We start from the raw sequence: 12,309 nt of genomic DNA, 5'->3' as shown, positions 1-12,309 counted from the left end.
CCTGTCTCAAAAAAAAAGAAAGAATTGCTTATAGATACTGATTCTGAAGGAATTTCAAGTGGAAGAGTCAGAAGAAAGCTAGGAAATACCTTATTCATTCTAATTCTAAAAACAGATGAAATAAAATTAGTTGTCTATAGAAATATTACTTCTAGCATAAGTAAGTCTACATCTAAGCTCAACAGATGTTCTCATTGATGCTATTCCAGAATGCCACCATTTGGAGCCATTCAAATGTTATCATTTTTTTTCTGTGAAACCAAGAGTCATCTAAGTGTTATTACAGTGCTAAACTGTATTTTTCCCATTCTATCTCTTCATTAGCTTCCAACCTCCTTTTCAATTTACCCATCTAAGTTCATTCCAAATTTGAAGTCTGTTAGCCAGTTTAGGAGAGAGTTCACATCTTATGTCTTTCCACGTATTGACTGCTTCAAAGCCTTTGTGAATTCCTTTCATGCACTCTAAAGGATCCATTTAACCTAACTTCTGGTAAAACACTCCCACGTGGTCACTGGCACCAGATACTCTACACTACACTATATACAGACACATTTATTTTTATTTATTTGTTTGTTTGTTTGTTTATTCATTCATTCATTCATTCATTCATTCATTCATTCATTCATTCATTCATTTATTGAGGCAGGGTTTCTCCTGTAACAGCCCTAGCTGTCTCCCTCCGGGAACTCCTCTGTAGACCAGGTTGACCTTGAACTCTGAAGTCTGAGTGCCCCTGCCTTCAGTGGGATTAAAAGTATTTACCACCACACCCAGTCCAATGAAAACACTTCTGACCATAAAATGCCACCTACAGATACTCCTAAGCAAAATGGTCTAAAATTCAGGACTTACTTACCATGGAAGTGTCCAGACTAAATGTGCTTCCCAGCCTAGGAACATCTGCTCTGGATTCCACTTGTGAGGGCAATGAAAAGGGAAGTGAGTGCCGATTTGTCAGTTCTCTTCCACTCCAAGGATCACTAGGGCTTGGGGTAGCTACTGGTACTTTAGGGATTGGCCGAGGCAACCATGAGTCCCCTGGGCGGCTAGAGGGGACGGGGGGCAGTTTGTCTCTAGATGGACAATCGCCTGGTGTACAAGGCAGGGGGCGTCTCTGAGGCCGTGTTTCTGCTCCAACAGAGTAAGGCCGGTCTGGAGGGGGTGGTGGTGGAAGATCTCGAAGTGTGGGAGGTATTGGCAATGGTTTGTCTTTATGAAGGGAGCCAGAAGCAGCCTATGGAAATAAGATGGGAACAAATCAATCAAAACCAGTTTTATATAAGAAAGGCCCATCAAAGTGCAGAAATGGATAATGCTTTGCCTTAGAAGTAGTCCCCAGAACTGAAGTGCTGGGAGGAGCAGATACTCGCTGTTGTAGAAGGTCAAGTCTTGGTGGCACTGGAGGAAGGGAAGCTTGTGGGGCCATGGAGAACGGAGAAGAAGGCCTTTCCACCTAGAACCGATGAGATTGAAAGGGTTACTCTTGTTTAGGGAACAGCATCTTTCAATCCTAATGCTGGAGACAGCAAATACTATGTGATCATAGGTGCTGGGTCACACAAACCTATAAAATCGCAGATATTTTTGAAATCCTGGACTATGTTTATATCACTGTAAGAGGGCACTCTCAATCAGACAGACGAAAAAGAGATTCCCTCACAATTTTAAAAACTACTACAATACTCTATCTCTTTATCTTTGGAGAAAAAAAAAAGACTATTATCAAGATTTAAACTAGGTAAATGTGCTTGCTGTGCAAGTCTGGCAACCTGAGTTCAACCCTTGGAATGCACATAAAGGTGGAAGGAGAGAACTGACCCTGCAAAGTTGTCTTCTAGGGGCTAGAGAGAGGGCTCAGCAGTTGAAAACACTGGCTGCTCTTCCAGAGGTCCTGAGTTCAATTCCCAACAACCACAAGGTGGCTTGCAACCATCTCTACTGATATCTGATGCTCTCTTCTGGCATAAAGGCGTGAGTGCAGATAAAGCACTCATAAACATAAAATAAATCTTAAAAGCAAACAAATAAGACCACAAAATTGTCTTCTGACCTCCATAGGAAGGCCATGGCACCCCTGTTCCCTTACAGATAATCATGCACAAACACACACACACACAAATAATAGTAAATAAAAAAATTTAAAGACAAAATATTTATATTATCTGGAAAAAGAATATTAAGTAAAATTTCTTTTTTCTTTCTTTTCTTTTTTTTTTTTGGTTTTTTGAGACAAGGTTTCTCTGTGGTTTTTGGAGCCTGTCCTGGAACTAGCTCTTGTAGACCAGGCTGGTCTCGAACTCACAGAGATCCGCCTGCCTCTGCCTCCTGAGTGCTGGGATTAAAGGCGTGCACCACCACCGCCCAATTAAGTAAAATTTCTAAAAACAACCAAAATATACAGGACATTGAAGAGACAACGACAGACTAATTGAAGCCTCAAAAAACCAGGCTCTACCTCAGGTGAAAATTCAGCTTAATATTAGAACTAAAAATGTTAAGTTATTCACCAAGCTAACTCTCACTCCATCAGTATCTAGTCTAGCACTTGCTGACTTCCCCTAAAGACCTCCAATCTATATATAGTGTCCCCTTTGTTCAAAGACCCCAGAAAGTTACTCTTTCACCTTTTCACAGTGATTATTTTTTGTTTGTTTGTTTGTTTTTGAGACAGGATTTCTCTGTATAGCTTTGGAGCCTGTCCTGGAACTCACTCTGTAGACCAGGCTGGCCTCGAACTCACAGAGATCCACCTGCCCCTGTCTCCCAAATTCTGGGATTAAAGGCATGCACCACCATTGCCCGGCCAGAGATATTTTTAAAGATTTATTTTTACTATTTTTAATTATGTATAAGTGTCTGTGTGTAGTCATTTGTATATGGGTGCAGGTGACTACAAGATTACAAATTTGGATCCTTCAGGAACTGGAGTTACAGGTAACTGTGAGGTGTCGCACATGGATACAGGGAATCCAATTTGGGTCCTCTAGAAGAGTACCATATGCTCTTAACCATTGAGCAATCTCTCCAGGCTCCCAGAAAGATATTTCAAGGGCATAGTTCCCTCAAAAAGGGAAAAAGAAAACATGGGATGCAAGAAATAAGTCTTTGCAGAGGAGAGGCAATCAGGTCCATGAGAGGAAAGGATGGCAGGGAAACAGTCCACTTAGAGTGAGCAGAGCAGATGGAAGGTACACAGATGACTGCCGAGGATCACAGCACTGTATTATATGCTACCTACTGCACTGTACAGTTTGCTGATCGCAGTCCTTTCTTTTTTTTTCTTTTCAGTTTTGAGAGACAGGGTTTCTCTGTGTAGCCCTGGCTATCCTGAAATTTGCTCTGTAGACCAGGCTGACCTCAAACTCACAGAGATCCTCCTGCCTCTGCCTCCCAAGTGCCAGGATTAAAGGTGTGTGCACCACCATCACTGCTGGGCTTAGCATTTATTTCTTAATGCAGCCACTTGAGAAGATGCTTTAAAACATGGTCTTCTTATTAGTGACAGATGCAAACTGAAAACTAGAAATATAATTATTTCAGGAAAAACAGGAAGTTAGGTTATAAAAAAACAACAACAAAAAAACCCCAAACCTTCAACTTTATACAACAAATTCATACACCCCTCAGATCAATGCTGTGGCTCAGTGGTAGCAGTTACGTGCCTAGAGCTCAAGTCCAAGGTACAGCGCAGAAAAAGAAACAAAACAACAAATGACAGCTGCCGGGTGTGAAGAACCAGGCAGCGCCATGTTTTCATACACTTTTATGGTAAGATTTTAAGGAGGGAAAGAGAGTCAAATTTTAATATCGTCTAAAAGTTAATATATAACAAACTGAAAGCTACAAAGAATAGAATAAAAAAACACTATTCATGTGCCATTCAGTGAAGAAATGAATACTAGTATTTTTATAAAATTCTCAAGCATCTCCCTCCCTTAATCCTCAGTTCTAACAAAGGAAGAAAGCCTCCCAGTGTTGCCCTGACTTCCCTGATGATGAACTACAAGCTATAAATCCTTTCCTCCCCAAATTGCTTTTGGTCAGTATTTTATCATAATAACAGAAATGCTGACCAAGACATTTCTCTAACACCAAGTTGTATCTCCAATGCCCCCGAATTCCAGTCTTACCTTGGCACCTGCCAACTCCTTCATCATGAAGATAGAATCATCAGCTCGTTCATCATCATCATCATCATAATTTGGGGAAGGAGCTCCTTCAGTTCCTTGTCTTAATAGACTGCCACTGCCTCTGGGGTCAAATGGATCCACCACGATGGGCTCAGTACCTTTGATTTCACATCGGCAGAATGGACAGCCCTGACCTTCTGATTCCTGCAGAAGAACAAATGAGAGCAACAGATATTCTGAAAGAATGTAACATACTCATCTCCTAGTAATTACTGCTCCTACAGATAAAAGAGACTTAATGAAGAATATAATTCAGAGGTAGTGTGTGCTTAGCAGGCCCTGGAATTATTCCTCAGTGCCCAGAAGAAGAGAGAGAATAGGAGAAGAGTTAGGTACTGTGGCCCACCCTTGTAATGCCAGCATTTGGGAGGTCAAAGCAGAAGGCACAGGAGTTTGAAGTCATCTTCCAAAATTCATACGGTAGCCAGCAGTGGTTAAATGAGGCCTTACCTTAAATATCCAAATTGGGGGCGGGGGGGAAGCAAGCAAGAGAAGGGGACTTAAAAAAATTGAACTTACCCTACCCTTCCTATCTATAAAGTATGTATAATACCTTACTCTCAGAGTAACCACACAGAGAAAACAGAGTTTGGATATCCATACCTGCCACGATGTAAGGCAGGATGTGCACATGAGGTGTCCACAGGGCTCAATCTTCACATCCTTATCATTTTCCGCACATATTTTACATAGTTGAAATGTGGAGCCCATCTCACAGTATAATTCATATTGTTCCTTTGATGAAAAAATTGAGAGAAAATGTGTTGAATGAGTGATACTAAATGTTAACAACATGAAAACCAAAAGACTGTCAAATTTACTCAAAGAGTGGTGCTGGAGAGATGGCTCAGTGACTAAGAGCACTGGCTGTTCTTCCCAGCACCCACATAAAAACTCCAGCTCTGATGCCTTTTTCTTATCTTCACAGATATACATGTATGTGGCGTACACGCATTCATCCAGAGGTACAGGTACCCTTGCACATAAAAAGTTTACTCAAATAGCAATGTCACATTAGGTGCCGAGGAGATGGCTCCATCAGTAGAAAAACTGATTACTGTACAAGAATGAGAACCTGAGTTCAGATCCCCAGGACCACCTAAAAGGCACACACATCTGTAACCCTAAGGCTGGGGGACAGAGACAGAGAGATCCCAGGGGCTCGATGCCCAGCCACCCAAGCCGATCAGTCAGGTCCAGGTTCAATAAGAGACTCTATTTTTAAAAAATCGGGATGGAGAATGACTAAAAAATGCTCATTATTGACCTCGGTCAGGCCTCCTCATACACATGCAACACCACACCATACATGCACATACACACTCACTAATTTAATCAATAGTTTAAAATCTAATTGTTGTAATATTTAGACTATTACTGAGTTCTGAGAATACACCCAAAAGTTCAGCTCCAATGAATATAATTATAAAACAAAACTCACCTGGGTTACTTTGATATGATCTTGCGGTGTTGGTTCACATAAACCTGTCAGGTCAGGATTTTGACTTCGCCCATCAGGAAATAAATAGCTAGAAAGAGATGAATAATCCTTGCGTTTCAATCAGGTCAAATTATCAGTGCAAAGTAAAACAGACAAATGAAATCTACCACTTTTTTGTTTGTTAAGACAGGGTTTCTCTGTAGCTTTAGGGACTGTCCTGGAACTTGCTCTGTAGGCTAGGATGGCTTGAATTTACAGAGATCCGCCTGTCTCTGCCTTCCGAGTATTAAACACAAGTGCCATCATTGCCCAGCTACCACATCTTTGAAACAAGTAACAAGGGGCTGGAGAGATGGCTATTCTTCCAGAGGATCTGGGGTTTTGTTTGTTTGTTTTCATTTTGAGACAGGGTCTCACTATGTAGATCAAGCTGTCCTCAAATTTAGAGACCTACCTTCTTCTGCCTCCACATTGTTGAGATTAAAGGTCTGTACCACCACAGCCAAGAGGATCTAAGTTTGATTACTAGCAACCACTTGGAGGCTCACAACTTTAACTCAAGTTCCAAAATTCTGATGCCCTCTTCTGGTCTCCTCATGTAACAGGCTTGCAAGTGGTGCCTATAGAAGCAGGCAGGCAGGCAGGCAAAATGCTCCCACGTGTAAAAATAAGTGATTAAACCATGGGTGCTGGCATGGTTTAATTTTAATTTTAATCCCAGCACTTGGGAAGCAGAACCAGGCAGGTCTCTGTGAATTGGAGGTCAGCCTGGCTTACAAAGTAAGAAGTAAGTTTTAAGCTAGCCAGTGTTACCTGGTGAGACCCTGTCTCAACAATCAAAACAAAATCCCCAAGCAACTATCACCTTGATCTGCAGGCTGTATCAAACACCTAGCTGATGGGTCATAGTTTGTCAGCCTCTATTTTCAATGGCCATGAGGCATAAATATTTTTTTCTTTTATTTTTGATTGCTGAGAGAGGGCCTTGTTATGTAGTCCAGTTCCTGGAGTGCTGGGATTATGGGTGCATGCCATCATGCCCTGTGCTACGTTTGCTACTGACTAGAGACCCCAATTTACAAGTGGTAGAACCGGAAGCAAATGAAGCCACTGAGATCATCTACAGTGATCTCAGCACCAGACTGCTCAGATGTTAGGAGCAGCACCTCTCCTTGCCTCAATGCTAATGCTGAGATGAAACATAATGGAAAATGTCTTTTCCTAGTAATTTTAGAACAGAGTTGCTGTTCTGATACCCATAACAGTATTTTCAGTGTTTACTGACTGAAAATAAATTTAAATTCCTAAAGTAAGAAATTCAGGAGTAAGAACTTAACCATAAATATTAGCCCAAGGCCTGAAGAAAAAAAAACAACTGAATCAGACTAAAACTAGGCTGAAGGCAACTGAGGTCTGCTGTCACTGGAACATCTAATCACCCTCTCACTGACTAGTTAAAGAAGCAGCAGAATGTCCTGATCCTTGCATAGCTTTTTATCCTAATTTTGCTTTAAAACTAAGTTATTTGGAAAAAGTGATAAAGTTTATTCGTGGCACTAACTAAAACAACAAAGATAGCCAGTCTCACTTAGGGAGCCCCCCAAAAGAACAAAGCTGCTTCAACCTCAAGGCAGGGTAAGGTGGCATGTTAACACATTCCTGAAATTTTAGTCTGCAGAAAAAAAAACATGCAATAGAAGCCACTAATGAAGAAGCACTGGTGTCCCCAGTTCCTAGATGTTAAGAGACAACAGAAAGCAGTGATACTCACAAGCCTTCCCTGAAGCCATCAATCAGTGCTTGGAAGAGTGGTTTATTGTGTGGGATTGTCTGCAGAATGTTCCCATCAGCAGTAACGTACCCAATAGCCCACTGACCCAGACGAGTACAGCTCAGCCGGAAGATGTAACTGAGGACAGAGATTAGCAAAGTTTCAATATATATGCTATCAGACATAAAGCAAGATAGAGACAGGATTTAAAAAAAAGACCATTAAGAATATCTTCTTCAGGGGAAAAGGATGAATATGAATAACAACAAAGTATATATGAAAACATAAATAATAAAACTCTTTTCTTGTGCAAACTTGAAAAGAATTTAAAGTAACTTTTTCAAGGGACTGGGGCATAGCTTAGGGGGAAAATGAATGCTGTAGTATGTCTGCAGGCCTCAGTTCACTCTCTCCAACATAAAAAAAAAATCAACTCCTCTAATGATTCCATAACAGAAGCAAAATACCTCACTGTTCTATTTACTGGAGACAGGATTTTGATATATTTTTCAGGTTGGTCTCGAACCATTCTCCTGCTTTAGCTTTCTAAGCTCTTGTGTACTCGGACTCTAAGCACCCAGCATAAATCCTATTCTATATTGGCTTAAAAACATTTACTAGGCCGGGCGGTGGTGGCGCACGCCTTTAATCCCAGCACTCGGGAGGCAGAGGCAGGCGGATCTCTGTGAGTTCAAGACCAGCCTGGTCTACAGAGCTAGTTCCAGGACAGGCTCCAAAGCCACAGAGAAACCCTGTCTCGAAAACCCCAAAAACAAAACAAAACAAAACAAAACATTTACTAGATCACATGAGTTGATTAAATCAATCCTATCCCCAAAACTGGGCTACTGGGGAACCAGTAAAAAATGATGTTCCTTTAACTCTAACAAAAATCATGAGAGAATGAAATTCAGGAGAACAAACCTCTTTCCTTCAGTCTGCCAGGTTTGTGAATCAACTTCAAGGTACTGACCTGCCAGGTTTGTGAATGAACTTCTGGAGCCTTGCTTTCACTTCATCATATGTCAGGAAAGCCATGTAACCAGGGTGAGTTACAGCAAGGCTGTTCCAATTTCTAAGCAAAGAGGACCAGGGCTAAAGAAATAAAAGATCAATCATAAACCATCTGGCTCAGACATACACCTTCAGAACAATGAAGAACAAAAGAAAAAAACTTCACCTCTCAAATACAAATTTGTCACAAATTCTCTATTGTCATTCTTTGGGAATGACAAATATATTTGGGAGAATAGACGCTTTGAGAGTTCAGAATACAAGCTGTCTTGTATAGGGAGACAACTATACACACAAAATTGCTCAGCAGCTCTTAACAGTATTAAAGTCAAACAGTGACAAACAAGCCCCAGAAAAACAGAATAGGGCCTATATGTACAATTATTAAGCTCTTAATGAATGCTTACTCAAGTTGGCACATACACACATTGAAGGACCAATACTTAGGACCTTTCTCAACTCTCAGACCCACTTCCAATCTTGGGAATGCCTTTCTCTGTCTTTCTTAATAAACCGTCTCTATTTTCTCCACACTCACAATTCTAAAATTAATAATACAAGTTTAAATTTTAATCTTTCTTTTGTTTACAAGTTTCTAAAATGAATTAAAACACTTTTAGATTGTGTTTTTTTTTTAATATGTAGGAGTATTTTGCTTGCAAGTATGCAGGCAAACTACACGCATGTGTGATGCCCACAGAAGTCAGGACAGGACGTTAGATCACCTAGAACTAGGGTTATGGGTAGTTGCAAGTCACCACGGAAATTGAACCAGAGTCCTCTGCAAGAGCAGCAAGTGCTGTTACCTGTTGAGCCATCTCTCCAGTACTGAACTGAAATGCTTTTAAGATAGACAAAATCCTTAACGTTACTTTTTTTTTCCTAGTTCAGACGGGGCATTATCCTATAGGCCATGCTTGCTTCTAACTCACTCTTTAGCCCAGGCTGGCCTTGAACTCAGCAATCATCTTGCCTCAAAACCCTAAGTGGTAGGATTATAATTACAAGCCACCACACTCAGTTTTTATCTTTTTTTGTTTTTTAAAAAAAGAGCTTTCTCTTCATAAAAATAGTACCAGGTTAGTCAATGACTTTAGTATCCTACCTGAAATAGTCGTGTAAAGATATCAAATTCAAAAACAGAAATATAATCATTGCAGGTCAGATCAATAGTGGACTTCAAAGCCATGGCCTCCAGCCCAGAACTGATGGGATGCACTTCATGAAGGGCCTGTCGAAAGCTCTTCCAAGGAACTATTGTCCTGAGGTGGAGTGGGGTGAGAGAAGGCACAATGAGATAATAGGCAATTGCAGATATGGACTGACTGTGATTTTCTTTTTTCTGTTTGTTTTTATTTTGTTTTATTTTTTCAAGACAGGGTTTCTCTGTTTAAGAGCTCTGGCTGTCCTTTAACTCAGACTGGCCTCAAACTCACAGAGATCTGACTGCCTCCGCAGAGATCTGAGTGCTGGGATTAAAGACGCGGCACCACTACCCTGCCTGACTGTGATTTTCACAGTTTAGTTCAAAACCAGGTGTGATGGCTTAAGCCTTTAGTTCCAGCAGAGACAAGTGGGTCTCTATGAGTTCCCAGGCCAGCTAGGCCTAGTGAGATGCCATTTCCAAAGAAAAACTTGGTGTAGAGGTCTGAACCTCTCATTTCAGCATGGTGAAGCTGAGGAAGGGGATGGAAAGTTCAAGGCTAACCAGAGTCTGCATGGTAAAACCCTGTTTAAAAAAAAACATAGCCTCATCATCTTTCTTCTATGCTTCTAGGTTAGAAGAAATTGCCTGTAGAAGGATGAGAAGGTGATTAATATGTGACATTTTTGGCCAGAGAATTGTAGAAAATCATCTGTTACTCATTAGGAAGTTAACAAACATATCCCTTATTTTCTTCTTTCTGTTCTTAGTTTAAATATAATTTGACTTCTGTGAGAGATTTATTTTGGGAGGGGGGGGTTGAGACAGGGTTTCTCTGTAGCTTTAGAGCCTGACCTGAAACTCATTCTGTAGACCAGACTGGCTTCAAACTCACAAAGATGCGCCTGCCCCTGACTCCTGAGCGCTGGGATTAAAGGTCTGCACCACCAGCTGTTTGCCTATTTTTTTGAAGAAAAAAGAAAAAAAGGTGGGGGGAGTGGCCCAGGAACTTTTGCATTGCTGCCTGGCCTCAAATTCCTGCCTCTGCTTCTCAAGAGCTGGAATTATAGTGTGCACTACCACGCCTAGCTATACATTAGCATTTTCTTTTTAATTAGTACACTTTCTTCACTGCTAAGGTTTGAAAACAGGACCTGAATCACTCTAGGCAAGTGCTGTGCTGTACTGCAACATAGCTCAAATCCTGTAACTCTTACTAGCACTCAGGAGACAGAAGTAGGCAGATCTCCGAGTTCAAGATCAGCCTAAGTCTAACACAAGAGCATTCCCAGGACAGTCAGGGTTACTCAGAGAAATCCTGCCCCCACCCCCCAAATACCAAAAACCAACCAAACAAACAAAACAAAACAAATGAGAAAGAGAAAGCAACTCATACAAACCATTTTTGAAAGCAATTAGGCAATATTTAGTAGAAGGGGAAAAAGTGAAACCCAATGACTTACCAGTAACATTCTTAGCTATGTAACTAAGGAGAATTCCTAGCCTATGAAAACAACCATGACACCACTCAAGTTTGAAACAGCAATAATTTGAAATGTGGGGCTGAGAGGTGGCTCAGTGTTAATGTCAGGTATCATTCTTCCACAAGACCCAGGTTCAGTTTATAGCGCCACATCCAACAGCTCACAACACCCTATAACTTCAGCTCCAGGAGATCTGCCACCCTCTTTTGGCCTCTATACTATACTCACGTGTATAAATACACACATATACACAGTTTAAAAAATTTAAACCAATAATTTGTAACGTAAATGCCCATTAACAGAATAGACAGGGAGAGAAAAGGAAGAATATTCATTCAATCAAAGAATACAGACTTCATCTTAATTGCAGTTTTATTTCTTTAAAGATTGGAAAAAGCTGGAAAGCCGGGCGGTGGTGGCACATGCCTTTAATCCCAGCACTTGGCAGGCAGATCTCTGTGAGTTCGAGGCCAGCCTGGTCTACAAGAGCTAGTTCCAGGACAGGTTCCAAAGCTACAGAGAAACCCTGTCTTGAAAAACCAAAAGAAAAAAAAATTGGGAAAAATTGGACATAGTGGCACACACCTTTAATCCCAGCACTTGGGAGGCAGAGGCAGGCAGATCTCTTGAGTTGGAGGACAGTTTGGTGGCAGAGTGTGTTCCAGGACAGCCAGGGTCACAAAGAGAAGCTCTGTCTCAAAAAGCTGGGAGAAAAAAAAATGTTCCAAAAAGCTGGGAAGTAAGTACATGCATTTGCCCCAAAGCTTGTCCTTTTTTTGTTTGTTTTTTGGTTTTTGGGTTTTTTTTTCTCGAGATAGGGTTTCTCAGTAGCTGTGTAGCCAGTCCTGGTGCTTGCTCTGTAGACCAGACTGGCCTCAAACTCCAGAGATCCACCTGCTTCTGCCTCCAGAGTGCTGGGATTATAAGTGTACACTATCACTGACAGCTTTTTCATATTTTAGATATTTTTATTTATTTTGTTTTTTGAGAGGCTCTCATGTTGCCCAGGGTAGTTAGTTCTTATCTTCCTGCTTTCATTTCCCTAGTGCTGGGATTATAGCCACGAACCACCATTCCTGGTTTAAAAAGAAAAAAGAAAAAAAAAAAGCTGGGTGTGGTAGTACATGCCTTTAATCCCAGCATTTAGCAGGCAGAGGCAAGTGAATCTGTGAGTTCCAGGACAGCCAAAGCTGTCACACAGAGAAGCCCTATCTTGAAAAACCAAAATAATAATAATAACCACAACAACAATAATAACAATA

General features: G+C 41.0%; 1 protein-coding gene across 1 annotated transcript in view; it reads right to left on the bottom strand.

Moving 5' to 3' along the window:
• The window catches only part of Cbl (Cbl proto-oncogene), an 81,847-nt gene that overhangs the window by 7,524 nt on the left and 62,014 nt on the right, over positions 1–12,309 (bottom strand). The window contains exons 4-11 of the mRNA XM_075966239.1: positions 9,525–9,681; positions 8,379–8,500; positions 7,406–7,543; positions 5,635–5,722; positions 4,797–4,928; positions 4,134–4,337; positions 1,325–1,456; positions 860–1,237 (exon numbers count right to left, since the gene is read on the bottom strand). Of these exons, the coding sequence (XP_075822354.1) occupies positions 860–1,237; positions 1,325–1,456; positions 4,134–4,337; positions 4,797–4,928; positions 5,635–5,722; positions 7,406–7,543; positions 8,379–8,500; positions 9,525–9,681 (1,351 nt within the window). The remainder of the gene's footprint in view (positions 1–859; positions 1,238–1,324; positions 1,457–4,133; positions 4,338–4,796; positions 4,929–5,634; positions 5,723–7,405; positions 7,544–8,378; positions 8,501–9,524; positions 9,682–12,309) is intronic.

This window comes from Microtus pennsylvanicus, chromosome 3, assembly GCF_037038515.1.
Source record: "Microtus pennsylvanicus isolate mMicPen1 chromosome 3, mMicPen1.hap1, whole genome shotgun sequence".
Taxonomy (NCBI): Eukaryota; Metazoa; Chordata; class Mammalia; order Rodentia; family Cricetidae; genus Microtus; species Microtus pennsylvanicus.
Note: the sequence above shows the minus strand (reverse complement) of the source record. Positions and strands in the feature narration are given on the sequence as shown.